Source organism: Sphaeramia orbicularis, chromosome 9, assembly GCF_902148855.1.
Source record: "Sphaeramia orbicularis chromosome 9, fSphaOr1.1, whole genome shotgun sequence".
Taxonomy (NCBI): Eukaryota; Metazoa; Chordata; class Actinopteri; order Kurtiformes; family Apogonidae; genus Sphaeramia; species Sphaeramia orbicularis.
The window spans coordinates 24,792,938-24,810,474 of NC_043965.1; the positions used below are offsets into that span (position 1 = coordinate 24,792,938).

Below are 17,537 nucleotides of genomic sequence, written 5' to 3' on the forward strand. Positions count from 1 at the left end.
GCCTGTTTTTGTCTTCAGCCACAAATCAGAGTGCATTTATGGACTGCTCTGAGAACAGCTATTCAAATATCTGTCAGTCTAAAACTATGACATAAAAAAATACATTAAGATATTTCTAAATGTTCTGCAAATTCTGACAAAACACAATAACCTGATAAAGGTGGTAATGAGTTCTACTAAGAAACAAAAATTAGACAAAAAAATAAAGCACTCCAAAGGCTTGTATTTTATTTTTGCTGTTGTGAACACAAATAGAAAGCAGACAAGCATGAAGGTGATATTGTGAAGTGAAAAGTACTTGAGCGTCCATGGCACCAGGTGATCTACTTTTTTAAATCCATGTTTTCACCGGTAGAGGGCAGCAAGCAGCTTCAGATGTGTCTTTGCCACTCCAAATTCACATGGAGACTATAGAGGTGCCTTCACAAGTTATTGTAATTTGAGACTCTCAAATGTGTGTCACCCTTTACAAAAAGTAAATCGATTCAGATTCTTTTAAATACACCTTCCGATAATGTATCTTAACTAAATCCAGTTTTACGTGTATTTTTCTCAGCCATAGATGCTTATCTGAACGCTTACATATAAAAAGTAAACTAAACAACAATAGTAATATATTCAGATATAGCTTTCATGGTAATACTGAGGCACATGTAAAAAAAAATGTTGACTGTTGAATGAATTAGACTTTTAATACAGGATCATTTTGCGTTTGTTTCATTAACAAAAAAAAAAAAAAAAAAAAAAAAAACCTCAATCAAATCGGGTCGGGAGTAGTGGAGTTTACGAAGCAGTGTAAACGCAGCACGAGTTACCCCCCACCATCACAGTCAGCTAGGCGCTGTCATCCTCTTGTAAGGTGTCACATAGGCAGCTGCATACCTGTTTTCCACTACGTTAGGTTGAATAATTTTGATACGTATTTCTGCTTTACTTCTCGGGCCTTCGGTGCCATGAAGGGAATCAGGTTTTTCATTGTTTTCTTGGTGCTTTCCGCGTCTCTGCTGTGTACATCCGAGGCGGGCAGGAGCAGGACCAGCAACCAGAACAGCTTCCGACGGGCAGCTAACGGCATCTACCAGACCCTGAGCAGCGTCTTCGGAGAGGACAACATTAGAGGGTTGTACAAGGTGAGACGTGGACCCGTATTATCCAAGTCACACCGGATTTTAGTGGCTTGCAGTAGCTAACAACAAAGCGAAGTCATTGTGGTCTTAGCATGGCAACAGGAAACAAGCCGCCCAGGCCTGGCCAACAATTTCACGGATGCCATTTTGAAAAATTAGCCATTATACAATGTTTTATCCAAGTGTTGTGGATGTCAAGTGAGGTACTGGTGGCTTAAATAATTAAACGAAGTATGTTTGCACTCACTTTTGCTTATATCTAGTAGTTTTATATAAGCAGTTGACATCCATTCATTCATTCATGAAGTCCATTGAAGTGCATGTAATGTTACTCTCATAGATGACATGTAGCCCCTGGTGGTACAAGTCTTATGTTTTTCCATTTACTTCCACATAGTCAGCAAGATTTACATGAATGTAGCATCCTGTGTGTTCTTATCAGTCCAGCTGCACTTCCTGCATGTTGAAACTTAAATGTAGCATCCTACAAAAGTTAACCAGACATATGCTTCTTTGCACAAGACACGTGATTGTTCAGTTTCTGATTGCTTGCATAGATATGTCACTCAAAAATATTTACCAGTGGGTTGTCCTCTTGTGACCCAGCAATGCATTTTGGTCCTTTGTAGGAGATGAGAGTTTCACAGCTTTACTTAAAAATAAAAAAACAAACAAACAAAAAAATGCTGTCTACTGCAATGGACATTCCAGAAAAAATACAAAATGTATCTGAAAAAACGGTTACATTATGCATTTTTTTCAATTAAAACAATTATAAAACTTGTACTTTCATGGGTCTCAGGAGCATATAATGTAATCACATGTATTTTCAATGTGTAACTAACATTATGAATAAGTCTGCTTCACTGATACATGGGGATTGATGACTGCAAACAGTTGACACTGCTTGCCCCACAAAAAGCCCATGTGTAGATTAGTTCTCAAATTATAATCCTCATATAATGTCTACATATGGGCCAGGCCAAGAGAGTAACAGAGTGAGAAAGCACTGTGCAGCAATACTAATCATTCCATATCTGTTTTTAAACATGAATTTAGCAGCACCCATAGTAGGTCAAATTGTAGGTCTAAGCAAGTACTTTAACATGTCATTAAGGAATAATAACCAAATATTTAATAAAAACATGAATTTATCATCATTGACAAAGTAACAAGGTAAAAAAAAATATACAGCAGTTATTCAAGGTTTGGAGAAAATACCAAAAGTGCTGTTCCTAAAGGAAGGTACAAATATTTAGCATACCACACTTTTCTTAATATATTAGAGTACATTATATCCAAAATGAAACTGATATCATTTTTATTTTAGTTTTAAAAGACATTAATTCATGGTAACAGAGTAAGAATCCAACAAAAAAAACAGAATGAGGTGTTTGTTCAGTGTGATGCACCATAATAATAAACAAAAATTTTATGAAGATACTGATAAAATTATCGGTCTTTGGCGACATATGTTTCATTACTATATTTAATACACACTGCTGTTTTTTATTATAAATAACGATCACAGTCATTATAATATTTGATTATTATGAAATATAAGATTAGATGGGCATATATTTGGAATATATTTATTTACACATTGCTATTAACATTCTGAATTTATGCTGTAGCCTATACATTCATTTACAACCTTTACTGTTCTTAATTTACACTGGATTCTCATATATTTTATGATATATCCAGTTGTAATTCAGGTACAGATTTAATAAACACAGTTTTAGAAACTAGAGATATATGTCTTTCATGCTGAGTAATCAAAAATATTGTTTAAAAGAAAAAAGAAATTGACCCTGATGTTCACTTTCGCTTGGCCAGGCCCATAGGTTAGCTATTTGTTATAGTTCCGCTGCAATCTGCTCAACACAGCTTGTTCTTATGGACTTGCTGGTTCACCTCAGGGACATGTAGCCTCATTCCAGTTATTAATTACATTTTAGCTATGAAACCTGGAAGGCAATTGCATGGCTTGTTCATTACAAAGAGGTTTTTGGAGGTTGAAGCTTCTAAAATGTGATGCTTTTCTTCACTGTTTTGTAGCCATAACAGTATTAGGTTTGGTATTGCTTGTTCATTAAAAAAAAGTATTTTTCCATAGGTTGTAGCCTAATTAGTTATTACATTTTTTCCTATTTCTGTTTATTCATGAGCTAATTAAAGATTAATCACCTCAGATATATCAATAACAAAAATAAACTCTTACATATATGAGGGTAAAATAGAACATATTGGAGTTTTAATGCATGTTTATGCTGCAAGGACAAGTACTTTTGTTCGGATTTTTTTTTTTTTTTTTTTTGTCTGTGTTTTTGCTAATAATTCTCCCAGTCTGTTTACAACATAACACTGACAAATGTTAAACACACTAACCTCTTTCCGTAATTTGTTTCTATAGTTTTTCTCCAAAACGACAGAGCGATTTGTTCATGGAGTTGACTCTTTTCTTGACACCATTTGGAAGATCTGGTCAGATCTGCTGGATGTGATGGGCATTGACTGTAAGTCTTATTATTTGATGACATTCATTTGTTAAATGAGTCAGACAAAGATAATCCAAACAAAGAGATATATTATAAGAGGTATTTGTAATATTTAGGTTAAAGTTGTATGTCGGTATATGTTTTTTAGGTAAAAATCTGTTGTTTCTGTCCTTGTTTTCTTCTAAAGCTTCAAACCTCAGCCACTACTTCAGCCCCACATCTTTAACCAACTCTCCAGCGCGTGCCCTGCTCCTGGTCGCAGCTGTTCTCCTGGCCTACTGGTTCCTGTCTGTGTTCCTGGGGGGTTTCTTTTACCTGCTGCATGCTGTCTTTGGCCGCTTCTTCTGGCTTGCACGCGTCACCCTGTTCGCCCTGTCCTGCCTCTACATTCTGCAGAAGTTCGAGGGCGACCCTGAGCGCGCAGTGCTGCCGCTGTGCTTCATCATGGCCGTGTACTTCATGACGGGGCCTGTGGGAGCGTACTGGCGTCGAGGAGGTGGTGCAGGTTCGCTGGAAGAGAAAATCGACCACCTGGACACTCAGATCAGGCTGCTTAATATCAGGCTGAGCCGTGTCATAGATAGCCTGGAACGCCCAGGGGATCAGTAGACTTAGACGGGGGCGAGGATGAGAAGGGAGATGGGGGGTGGGGGGTGATGTAGGGTATCTGCATTTGATGTCTGGGGAATGTTTCCTGTGCACAAATGCGGCAACTTAACTATTGGGTATTTACATCTCTATTGTCAAATGGGGGACAAAACTAGATCTGAGAACAGTATTTTAACTGCTAGAGATGATTTTAGCTACCAGATACCTAAAATCCTCACAGGTGTGGACAGTTTCCTTGGAGTTTTCGTAAATCAACCAAACAACCTTTTTTCTTTGTCTCAACAGTTTGAAATACGTCTGCTACATCTTACATGCAGGCTGAACATCTTAACTCCTTTTTGAGAAACTCCCAGTTTTTTTGGGTTTGAATCTCTGATGTTTGGATTTGCATTATTGACGCTTGAGCGGAAAAATAAGCCTATTTTATTTGTTTATTTTTATCCTTGCATATAAGCTGGGGCTTAATTCTGAAACAGGTTCGTCCACAAGCATTTTTCCCTTTGTTGCGAAACAGTTGAAGTAGGAAGTCAGCCGGGTATACGACAATGCAAACAGTGTATTTCTAATGTGTAAGATCTGCGAGATGTTGGATAGTTGTTCATAGTCAGATTTATTTATTCCATTTTCCATCCGAACTGTCAAAAGTCATGTAGATCTAGTTTGTTTATTAAGTCGCCATCCCATAGTGGCAATAGTTTGACATCAGGACCTCTTTTTCTTATGTGTGTGCGTGTCTGCGTACAGTTGTATAAGCAAAAGCATCTGGGTGATTGTGTGTGTATGTGTGTAAATTTGTGAAGCTGAAAAGCACTGAACATTGAAAGTCACCACCAGACTGGGGAAAAATGCAGACAGGCAGCAATATCTCAGGGACTCATCCAACAAATATAGACATTTGGAAATAAGACATCAAGTATATAAACATCACATCTTGTCTCTTCACAGAGTCACAGACAGTTTTTTGATATAGTTGGAAACCATGCTAAGTAGTTACCCTTAGGTTATGTATTGCATCAGGTTGGTTGGTAGGTTGGATTAAAACCAAATGTAGTTTTTCATTTTTCATTTTGATTCTAGCATGAATTTCCATTTGTCAAGTTTTCACCTTCTAAAATTCTCCTTATTCTGTGAATGCACAAAGTATCCAGTATCCTATTACGTTGTCTGAAATCTTGTGTAAAACAAGCTTCTTGATTGCAATTAGGTCTAGTGCCTTTTGATCATGTGGCAAAATACGAGCTTGTATCGTAAAACCCCATTAAAATCTGTAGTGCAGCTGTAGTACTTTATTCTAATTCTGTAAATGACAGGTAGATTCATGTCCTGCTTGGTATAGATTCAGTGTATTCTTCTGTTAGTGCTGTAGAGTGAGCATTACAGAAGCCGTTTGTTAGTTTGATGGTATTTTGTTATCTTCATGACAGCAACCATATTTTTCTACTGTGTTGCACCGTAAGAGACCGGATTTTGTTTGCGACTTCCACAACATTAACATCTCAAACAGCTCATTATATTCACTCTTTGCACTTTTAATAGAATCTGGAATATGTGAAAACATTACATTTTTCTACCGGCGACCTTGATGCTGTGCAAATTTTAAAATTTGTTGAAAGCATTTACACATATCAATGGGTACATTACATAATTGACATTAACCATACTATCCTTGAAGATGACGTTAACGCTGCATGATGGAGTACAACTGAAATGATTGACACTGCTACGGCCAAAGAACCAACCAGAAATTATTGCTGTAAATTTAGATTCTTTGGTAACTATTGGTATTTGTTGGATATTTTTTGCCTAACTCTGAACTTTTCTTACTATAGAAAACCAGTGTTGACATTCTTCTCAGTTGATCACAGTAGAACCACATAGTGTTTTTAGCACATTTTGTATGGGTTTTTTTTTCTAATTTGTTGTCTTTGCCTTGCATTTTTTCTTAGACTGAAGCCTCTATGCCAGCAACATGCAACTGAAAATTGTTTTGTACTTGATTACAGGTTCTTTTAATGTGTAAGAATAGTTTGTAAATCTCTTCCCATCCGGCCAAAACACCCGGTATGTCCCCTCGACTCCTTCACGTCCCAGGTTGCCTATACAGCTAAAGTAATCTGGGATATTTTTTGTTTTGCATGCTCAGTGCTTCCTTTTTTCTTTTTTTGCCTATAACGTTACATTATATAAATGTCGTTGACTGTAATGGTAGAGGACCCTTCTAAAATGTGATTGTGGGAATTGAATGTTAGTGTTTTACATGATGAAATAGAATGAATTATTAGGGATTTGTATTTTAATGAGTCTTATATTTCTGTGCCATTGTACTGCCTTTGGTACTGTTTGGAAAAATTTCTCATACTAGTGAGGGCTGTTTCACACTGTAAAACTAAACTGGACACAAACCCTCTGGGCGATTTAAAAAAAAAAAAAAAAAAATTATTCAGTCATTACAACTGTGTCATGTGTTATGTGACTTCAGACAGGCTGACTGTAGAAAAAGTCCCCTGAAGGTGACCAAAGAGGGACTGAATCCTGGTGTCTCTTAGTGTGTAGCCAATGACCTTTGTGTATTTGACTAATGGCGGTGTTTGTGGTTTATGAAGGTTTTAAATGACTTCTATGGTTATGATCGTATGTGTTATTTTACCTGCTTTTCCAATGGATCTTGGCACTACAGCAGTCTTAATCAGGTGATGTTAATGGGATGGTTTTTCTCCATTACTGTATTTAACTCAGACTAACTGGTTCAGGCTTTTGGGGGGGGTGCTAGTATTATCTTTTACACAGACACTGGAAAACAACCAGGAATGAAACTTTATTTTTAAAACTGCACATACTGTAAGTTCTGTCATATTGTTTCATTGTTTATAGCACAACAAAAACCAGCTCGAAAACACTCCCAAGAGGAAGACCTTTACATTTCCTTCATCTGTATCACTGTAGAGTCACTGTAAACGTCTAGCTACAGACTCTTCATTACCACTTGGAGCCTGAAAGATACCACTGGATGTTTCTGTTGTTACATCTCAGCACTGTAATAGATGCTGTATATTAACATGATATGTATTCTCTTAAAACAGTCCTCTGAAAGGCCAGTTATTTCAGTGATTTATCCATTACCTTACTTATTCCATGTTCTCGCTTTTTTTTATGTACTGTGCCAATGGTGTAATTTTTCTTTCATTATATTTGTATCTGTTGAAATTTCAGTACGTTTTGTTTTTTCATTCTACATGTTTTTTTAGATATAAAAAAAGAGAATATTCCGGTACTGTTTTGCGTGGCAAGCGCCAAACTGTTCTGCCTGCTGTTGTCTACTTTGTATGTGTGTCTCCATCAGAACATGTTGGGAAAATTGCTCTTTGAGTGAAAATGAGGTCCAGATTTGAATAAATTAAGCACCATAGTATGAATCTGTGTCTTCCATTTTGTTATTCTGGAATTCATTCAGGTGTAATATCCCAGTAATCCCCACATATAGGATAAAATTTTTAAAAATGTGTTGAAAGTGGTAAGAAGTAGTCTATCTTTTGCTCTTTTCCTTATATTACCCATGCTACATTATTTGATATCATTGCACAAAGTTTCTGGCACTAGGTGGCACTAAATCTTTGGTGTTCACTAAAACCTTATGTTGTCATTTTAACAGTTCATTCAATTGTTAGTTGACACATGTATCAAAAGACGCCAAAAAAAGAATTAAAAAGGTGTGAGTGTTCAAGTCTGTCTCAGTATATACAGTTAAGCCTTAATAGATCCAACACTGTACAAAAGAGCACAAGGATGACAATTTGCACCAATTATACACACATAAAATATGTATTTATAAAAATATATAAATGTACCATCCTTTGATAAAAATGGATAATTATTTCACTGTAAAAACTTTTTGCATCTGTACTAAGTACGCTCCAGGACAGAAAATCCCTGTTGAAATAAATTAAAGATTAGAAACAGGCTTTAAACTGTAAAGTCTCCAGTTGGGAAAACCCTGTACAGGGGAATTCTACTCTCTAAACAGATTGTAATAGTGCCCTTAAGCAAAGCACGCAGACTGTCTACTCGAGTGAAGCCCGTCTGTGTTTCAGACTTTAATTTTACACAGCAGCTTTCAATTGCACATGTCAAATGAGGCAGATATGTCCCATGGAGATCTGTCTTCGTAAAAATGACAAATTAATCAAGTGTTCAATCTCTGGCTGAATGGTAAATGCTCCAAGACTTGAGGTTGATAATGTAGTTAATATTTGTGTCAATACTGCGCTGGTCTTCAACAGTGCTGATCAAAAAGTGCTGTAAGCAACTAACTAGAAGGTTATGTGTTGAGCAGAGTAGATTTATTTCACAGCCGAAATAATTTTTAATCCTTTTAATTTGTTGAAATAATAATTTTATTAAAAAGTAAAATACTCTGGTACTTACATTGCATAGTGATATTATATTTTAAATTCTTGGATATCGGCACAAAACATCAGCTATCTGTAATATAACTTCAAAAATATCAAAATCTGCATCTTGAAAAACCTATAAACAGCTCTATAAAAGCATCACACAGTTGTGTTGTCAGTAATCATTTGGTCTAACACTTCACAGGTTCAATCTACAGTGTCAACTCGTTAATACATCACATACATACACATAATCAGAAAGATGTTACTTTTTAACAAAAATAACTGTCCACAAAGTGCTTGTTAAACAAGACTGAATCCCTGACTTCTAAATTATATGCAGAAAAAGAAAACCAGATATTTTTATTTTAATATAAAATTCTATATTTCTCCTAATAAAGGAATCAATTGTTAATACTCAAGTGCTTTTACACTTTGACTACCACTCCACCTAAATGCCATAAAAGCAACTACAGGTGCATGAAGGATCTTGTCAGCTCCTTCCAGCTGAGTTAGTGAAATCCCCCATTCATCTGGCTCGGTTGAAGAAGGCAGCACTTCAGTCATGATCATTTTGGTGCTCAAAACCTCATCAGTTAACATAGGGATCAGTTTTCCCAATATATCACACAATGAGCTCCAGGTGTCACTGTTGGACAAAAGTGCATCCTAATACAAATTATCACTGTACCTACCTTTTCTCAATAATAACTTGAGTCATTCTTCACTGTATGGCAGTCAGGGTTAAGCAAAATAATGCAAGTTAAAAAAAAAAAAAAAAAAAAAGAAAAGAAAGAAATAACACAGAATTAATGTTCACAACCAGTGACACTGCTCCCTGAGCTTCAGTGGTTCATAGATTTGGTCAGGTCAGACGGGGTCACACCAGGCTCCTCTGGGATGTTAAAAACGAGACACAACTTTGATGTCCACACCACCAGCTCCACCTGAACCTGCTCCAGAACTCTGAGCCTGGTTCGATCCCTGCCCCAGCTGGAGATGGTGAAGTCCATTGTTGAAGCTGGCACAGAGGAGATTGATGTGGTCGCTGGGAGCAAGAGAAACCAGAGGACCAGCACCATCCAGAGACAGAGTCCCTAAACACACTGAACAAAGGGAGGAGGGTCAAGAAAAAAGCAAACATATCATCAGCATCTGTATTAACCCATAAAGACCCAGTGCTACTTTTGTGGCCATTCCCAAATTATTTTTTTCTATGTATTAACATTTTCTTAGTGATTTATCACCATTTATTATGAAATAATCCTCCTTATTTTGCATTTTTCCAGTGAAAATCAGGTATTTTCTTATATCTAATTTACTGAACATGTAGATGTTCATAAAAGCTCGGATTAAAATTGATGGTTATTGTATCAAAAACACAGAAACCTGAAGAAAAAGTGACTTTTTCAGTAAAATATATCATTAACTGAACAATAATCCAAGTGTCTCCATCCATTGGCATTGATCCAATTCCATTGGTTTTACTGGTGAATCAATGTTGTAGAGGATGACAATATTTCCATGTTCACTACAGAGCCTCTGAATGTCCAAATGGATCGTATCTGATGACCATGAAAAATGAAGAACTGTATTTTACCACAGTTATTTACATGGATTGAGAGAATTAGTGGATCCACAGTTATTATACATTTTAGATCTGAACATGCTTTTGGTCGGTGGTGGATGTTTGGGTCTTTATGGGTTAGTGTTCATACATAAGGTTGTATTGTAACTCATGTGTTACCTGCTGTGTTCTGGTCCCAGATTTTGATTGAGCTGTCATGGGAGGATGTTGCCACCTGAGCTGAGCCAGCAGGACCTGTAGGCAGAAACACACAGCAGGCGGTCGTCTGGAGATGGCCTCTGTATTCCACAACCTTACACCCAGGCTGACGGAGGTCCCATAGCTGACAACACAGACACAAGTTCACTGAGAACTAATAATAACATCAGAAGTTTCAGAAATGGTAGCAAAAAATTAGTGACATGAGAAAGATGTGAACTTACTGCTAAATAATGAAATGCTTTAATGCTATAAAACTACAGAAATACACCAGACTGTAACTTATATTAGACATTATAATACAACAGAAGCAAAGGACGCTACACACACAAGTCTCCAGATTAACTTCTACATCTGACTCTTCTTCTTTTAGTAGGTGGTTGACAAAATAAAAGAGGCAAACAAGGGAAGTATGCTCAGATCGCAAGCTGGGGGAGTCAAACTCAAAAAGCAAACATTAACATTAAAGACCTCCTGCCAAAAATTCAGCTGTTGTTTTCTTACACCAAAAAAATAAGAATCATCATTAACTGTTTAGCTATTGACCTTCTTTTAATGGTGCATTAATTCGAAGAAATATTACCAATAGAGGTTGGCCCATATGAGTTGTTCTAAGGCCGATGCCAATTTTTTCAAAATTTGGTCAGCCGGTGGCTGATATCTACAGCCAGCTACTGAGGCCAATATTTAAGGCTGATTTTTTTTTTTTTTTAAAGCACATTGACCATAAAATACAGTTGAAAGATTCAGATAATTAAGATTTTTATGCAGCAATATAAATTCAATTATTAATATACATACACATAGTACTCTTAACATTTATTGAACTTCAAGTGCTGCCCACACAGTTTCCTGATCAAGTATCTTATAACATTTTTACTACTGATCAAATATTGGCTTTCAAGAAAAAATTAAAGCCGATGGCCAATATTGAAACAAAATCAATATATCGGCCAAATATATCAGCCAGCCGATAGATCAGTCTACCTCTAATTATCAAACTACATTAACAGGCATTTTAAAAAACCTGTACATCTACATCTCCTCTGATGGTCTCACCGTGGCTTCACAGCCCTGGCCTCCAAAACCATTACTGCTAGACACCAAGTAGTGTCCATTTGGAGACACGTCACAGTGGGTCTGGATGTATTGCTTAGCTGGAAAAGTATTGGTCACTTGCCATGTACGGCTGTCCCAAATCCTGCACACATACACAGAAAATATTAGAGAAAAACATCCAGCACATACAGTGTATTTGTAGTCATATGGTCATACATCTTGCAAAGTGACATTTCGACATAAGACCCTGAAAAATATATTTATATCTAAACATACATCGAATAAGTTGTTTCTCCTGATTAAAATCATTAGAACAGAATGAGACTACATTACATTGCTAAATAGAATCAGAAGACTAAAGTCATGTGTGTGTTTGTCTCTTTTGACTTGGAAACACAGACCAGATGGAGTCATGCAGTCTCCACAAAGCCAAATCTTTTGGCAACTCATCCCACCTTGCCCCTGGGTTCTTTTATTTCTCAAACAGATGGAGTGTATACAACAGGGAAAAAACTAGCTTGTGCTTTCCGGGTGCTGCGCATAGAACTGCCAATGCAGTAAGTATAATGCACGTATCCTACTCGCACAAGCAGGAGGCAAAGTGAATCTAATTTAATGGTTTATTTTTACAAGGCAGGATATATTAGAGTAATAACAGGACACGTCTTCATTGTAGTCATATAATCACCACAAGACATTCTTATTTGTGTATTCACTGCCCAGATTCATGGTACAAATGCAGAGACAGAATAAACAGGTTTAACGGGCTTTATTTCTGCAAACTGTTGAATGCGTCAGGTGAGGGATTGAGAGATAACAGAGGTTAGATATGTGTTATCACTACAATGTTCCTCATTTTGACGTCGTATGAGGAGTTAGTGTCCACTCCCAACCAAACGCATGCTTATAATCACACATATAACCCAACATTAAAAATCTAATTGAGATTCTGTTCTATTTACTAACTACATACAGGGACATTTTGACCGTCTGACTTAAGATAACAGCAGTAAATTACTAGCTTTTACATGTTCCTTCAATCTAAAAACAGCATTGTATGACACTGCAAAATATTTTACTATAGTATATGACATTTACAATAAGATGAGCGTGACAGAGTGAGTGAAAAGGTCAGGTCGGCAGCAGGGACAGTACGCTGAGCAGACTTTGGTGAAGCTGTTTCCTAGTCCAACTGTTATAGCCAACTGAGACATGAACTAATTAATAGGCAGACGTCGCGTAGAGTTAATCTAACTGGCACAAAACAGCTGAGAATGGACAGGAATCTCCATTTATTCTAAAATGTTTTCTAACCAGTCTAGAAGTTATCAGCTACAGATCATGTTTTGGATTTAGGCAACATGTACTGCTTTTTTACAGAGAGAACACATGGTGAAGTAGTGGTTAGGTTTGATGCTATTTATGTAATGTTTATGTGTGTTTCAATCACAGCACATTTTATGAGGGTGAAATGAATGGCAGCAGCAGTTACAGTCAGTTTTCAGTGAGTTTCAAATGTATTGCTATCATGCAGATATATTATAATGTGCCATATCTAGTTCTACCTGCTGTGTTTTTTTACAGAAGAATGTCTTCCCTCACCTTATGGTCTTATCCTCCGAGGTCTGTGCTATTGAGGAGCTGCCTGGCACCCAGCACACATGAGTCACCTACACTCAAGAGAGCAACGTGGAAAAGTTAAAAGCCTGCAGGGCAAGAAGTCAGGAAGTTAAAGTCAGATTGAACTGTTTATTGATTCAATTTTCTTACATGCTCACGTAAAAACCCAAGGCAATCCAGTGCAGTTGAAACAAACAATTCTTAGTACCAAAATGTTTACATTTTCTCACCAGGTTTCTGGAAATGTTGTGCCTCTGTTCACATTTTGCAGATTCTATATCCCACAGGCACATCCAGTTGTCACGAGAACCACTGCACAGTTTTGTCCCATCTACAAACAAATTTTACATATCAAAATAGTCCCATATCTTTTGCACAGATCATCAGTCTTAAATAAAATTAATAAATCAAAGCACACACAGGCATGTAAAGCCCCAGGACCAGCTGTAATTCAATAATAAAAATATCTGACAATAAAACATGAAAAATGTGGTCGTTCCAATTTATCAGGTCTCGAGAGACAGTGAAGTAGAAGCTAATGATACATTAAACTGATCTCAGCTTTATAAAGAACAAGTATTAAGTTGATGTATTACTACTTCTACTATAGCAGCATCAATACAAGTAATCAGTTTGGAGATAATGTGTTAGTCTTCAACACTTTCTAGCCCGCTCAAAAGTCTCTTTCATAAGGAAAATCTAAACCCATAAGGCTGAACATTATACATTAAATTCAACAAAGGATAGAAAGAGTTTTTGTGATGATTAGGATGGTGAGTCAGTAAGCTACGCTTTGGGATAAGAAAGACGACATCTTTACAAAGATGTTATTGACTATATTGTGGTTTGTTAAGACTACAGTACATATGCTTATGAATTCTCATACACTATGAATACCTGATTGGAAACTAAAAATGGCAGTGGAAATATTACTTAGGGGGGGTAGTGATGGCATTCAGTTTGATGTTTGTGTAGTTACCAGGGCTGATAGCTAGTCCATTGACCACCAACTCATGTCCACAAAACTCCTGAATAGGTTCATCCCCCTGGTTTAGATCCCACATCAGAACAGTCTTGTCCCGTGAGGCACTGAAGATCCACGTACTACCCGGATAACACACCACCTGACGTCGACGAGGAGGTGGAATTTATGTGAGGTGAGGAAATGAGAGAATATGTGTAACAGTTCAGAGCAAGTGTCAAATCATTATCAGATTGCTCACATAGTATTGACGTTACCTTGGTAACCTCCCGGTTGTGACCCTGGAAGGACTGACACATCCGGCCTTGTGTCCAGTCATACACTACAACGGCCTAGATGGAGCCCACACACAATGCAAACACATGAATCAGACAACAGATTCTTTATCTACATGGTCCTTCACACATTGTTATACTGAAGACATTTAAATACACATTTTTGTACTTATATATCATTCATATATTGTTAATAGATTATGTTTAAAGCTACCGAACTAGGTTATTTCTCACCCAAATCCAGTTTTAAGGAGAAGAAATACATTTTTGCAATGTACTGATAGTTTACCTGGTCACTCCCTCCAGAAACACAGAATTCTGGACTCAGACTGATCACAGTGTTGATGGATCCTTGATGGGCAGGTTCATACTGAACTACCTGACTGTCAATGCTATTATCTGTCTTCTCCCCCTCAGATGCCCTGGGAAGAAAACACCAATAAGATACACAAAAATATTTAAATTATTATTATTATCTTTTTTTTTTTTTTTTTTTTTTTTTACAATAGTGCAAACAAAGAAATTGGCAGATTTTGTGATAACATGAGTCTCTCCATGCAATGACAATAAAGACATCCATCTTCCTTTCTTCAGAAGTAACACTGATGAAATTAACTAGCTCAGTCATTCCTTTATTTCCATATATTTTCTGTATTAGGCTTGTTAAGACAGTGCTAAAACTATCCTGAAGTTGACACACAACATGCTAAAATATACGAGAACTTTCATATTACTCCAATTGCTATATTTGGGGACATACCAAACTAAAAACTAAAGCCTTCTCCATAGACTTTGTTTATTTTAGGAGATATTCTTGGCACTTTGTGACTGCAGTCCACACTTTATTCTGTCTGTTTTTAAGCAGTGAACTGTAAATGGCTCCCCCATATTTGTAAAGTAGAAAAGCCAAACCCATACATGACCGACGTATTGTATTTTTCAAGCATTTAATACAAGAAGACGCCATATATTGAATTCCATACTCATGGGTTTTTGGTTTTTTTTAGATGTAATGCAAATCAAGGACCCACAACCATGTGTCAATATTACAACAGCCTCACCTGTAGAGCTCTGACCTCCTGCGAAACTTGCTCTGTAGTTTCCCCATGTCTGCCTAGGAACCTACAGGCACGCTGACAATAGAGATACATCATTAATTAAAAATAATTCCCATCCAACTATGACAAATGTGGTTGCATGTGCTACTCTGCAGTAAGTTGAGCTATATTGCTAAGTTGACTTCAAGTGACACTGGTAAAATGTTAATAGCCTTTTCAGTTCAAAAATAAATCCCATTGAAACTTTAATGATTTGACTTGGAACACGGACAGGATTTTGTTTTTCATTCTGGATTGTAGTCTTGACCTACATGAAGTGCTCATCTCATCTCTTACTATGAACAACCTACTCTAATTGTACAAAGTGAGATTAAAGCGCACCTAACCAAGCAAACACCACTTTCTCACACACGCACATTTAAGCTCCTCCTTCGCTTTCCTGCCGTACTCCTCAAACAAGCGGCAGGAAGGAGAGGGCTAAAATCCTATTACTGTCACAAGGAATTAGTCACTCGCAAACACCTGCTATGAACTGTGCTGGTCTTCATTGTGTAACAACAGCAAGGGATTTTACTCATAGTGACTAATAGTGAAAACGGTTGATGACTCGTGGTACACAGTCCTAGAGAGAACTGAAGCAACATTTCTTACCTGTTACTAGCAGGCGTGGTCGCTGAGTGATGCTGAGGTTTTGCAGCTAGCTCGCTAACATGCTAACTAATCTTTATCGGTCATGCCAGGATAAAAACAACGCACTAGTGGCGCCGAAACGTGGATATAAAGACGTTGAAACTTGGTAGGGGAGTTGTTGCAACGACCGAAAAGCGTTTCCAAAAAACTGCCATCGTAGAAAGTACTTAAAACAGCATGGGAAACTGAACAAAATGTCTTTTAAAGTAGAACAGACCCATCCCTCTCTCCGTAGCGACCACAGAGCGACGCTTTCTGGTAGCTAGGCGAGGAGTAGGTCACGTGACAGGAAGTAGGAAGTGAAAGGAAATGCTTTCATTACAAAACAAAAGTTTGATCAAAGATTGCAGAGGCAATTAATGCAAGTTTTTTTGTTTTTTTTTATCCTGCGACTATCACGCCTTTATGTAATTGATATCATCTACTTAATCTATGATGTTGTTGGTGGTGTAATGTACATTTACTTAAGTCCTGCCTCTTTATAATTATGTCCCTCTGTACAGTATTTATATTCCTTTTCCGGCTACAACATTAAAGGTGAACACATTATACTCCACTAATATTAATTCCTTCAAACATTATAAAACTGTACTTTAGGTGTTTAAGTATAATTCAGTGTAAATCACACAAAGTTTTGAATGTGGAGGGTTTTTTTTTTTTTTTTTCTTTATATATTTCTACTAAGATAAAAGATCAGAGTACTTCTTCCACTAGTGGTTAATTTTCTAATCTACCTATAGTTAAATAAAAAGGCAGGATTGTATAAAATGGTGACATGTGACAGGTTTAAAGGTCTCTGACCTGTTGCTGGGGGTCCCTCTAGAGACCTTGCCTGTTGCCCTTCATTACCGGCACAGGTTGAGTAACTCCCAATGCTGTGAATCTGGGACAAATCTGTTCCCAAAGGTAGCTAGAATTAATTCTACAGCAACCATTTTATAGTTTTCTTGTAGAAATTTGTTTGTGATTCATGGAAGCTCTTAGTTTTTCCTGACCAAGTAAATACAGGATGGAAAGACCAGCCTAATATACAGGGGGCAACATATAAGTAATTGGATTCTAACAAGTGCATTGAATTAAATTAAGCAGAGTCACTAGAATGTCCCCATTTAAATGGTCTAAATGGGCCACTTAGTTAGGTTACAATCAACACAGCTCAATACTTGACCTCAATTCTTACTTTCTGTTTGCGGGAAATGGTTGAAGTATAATGATTCACTCTTATGACACTGTATGACTGAATACACTTCACATTTTGACACTTCCATATTTAAGTATTTATGACTATTCCAGGTGGATATCACTATGATGCTAATTCCTTGTGCACTGAAAAAATAAATAAACAAATAAATAAATACAATTCTGAACAGCATATTGTTAGCCTGTTGAGGGATCTGTTTGTGTATGATCTGTATTTGCAATACATCAGTTATTAAATTTTG

The 17,537-nt window shown here is 37.0% G+C and overlaps 2 protein-coding genes across 2 annotated transcripts; one reads left to right on the top strand and one right to left on the bottom strand.

Moving 5' to 3' along the window:
* Positions 1–792: 792 nt before the first annotated feature.
* Positions 793–9,169, top strand: bri3bp (bri3 binding protein). The gene is made up of 3 exons (XM_030142704.1): positions 793–1,130; positions 3,544–3,646; positions 3,816–9,169. The coding sequence occupies exons 1-3, from the start codon at positions 954–956 to the stop codon at positions 4,235–4,237; spliced, it is 702 nt and encodes a 233-aa protein (XP_029998564.1). The 5' UTR covers positions 793–953; the 3' UTR covers positions 4,238–9,169.
* On the bottom strand, positions 8,558–16,370 carry wdr31 (WD repeat domain 31). Its single transcript, XM_030142703.1, has 10 exons — positions 16,057–16,370; positions 15,409–15,480; positions 14,637–14,769; positions 14,330–14,404; positions 14,070–14,214; positions 13,321–13,421; positions 13,073–13,140; positions 11,471–11,612; positions 10,373–10,535; positions 8,558–9,731 (listed from the first exon to the last, which is right to left on the bottom strand). Exons 2-10 carry the CDS (start codon positions 15,453–15,455, stop codon positions 9,529–9,531), a joined length of 1,077 nt encoding a protein of 358 aa, XP_029998563.1. The 5' UTR covers positions 15,456–15,480; positions 16,057–16,370; the 3' UTR covers positions 8,558–9,528.
* Between the last annotated feature and the right edge of the window lie 1,167 nt (positions 16,371–17,537).

Bases quoted from the DNA above. Each gene is read 5' to 3' on its own strand.
- wdr31 (XM_030142703.1), bottom strand. From the start codon at position 15,455: ATGGGGAAACTACAGAGCAAGTTTCGCAGGAGGTCAGAGCTCTACAG. The intron at 10,536-11,470 runs GTGAGACCATCA...CTGTGTTGTCAG, and splicing joins GCCAGGGCTGTGAAGCCACG to CTATGGGACCTCCGTCAGCC. The intron at 9,732-10,372 runs GTAACACATGAG...CCCTTTGTTCAG, and splicing joins CTGGGACCAGAACACAGCAG to TGTGTTTAGGGACTCTGTCT.
- bri3bp (XM_030142704.1), top strand. From the start codon at position 954: ATGAAGGGAATCAGGTTTTTCATTGTTTTCTTGGTGCTTTCCGCGTCT. The intron at 1,131-3,543 runs GTGAGACGTGGA...TTGTTTCTATAG, and splicing joins ACATTAGAGGGTTGTACAAG to TTTTTCTCCAAAACGACAGA. The intron at 3,647-3,815 runs GTAAGTCTTATT...TTTCTTCTAAAG, and splicing joins GGATGTGATGGGCATTGACT to CTTCAAACCTCAGCCACTAC.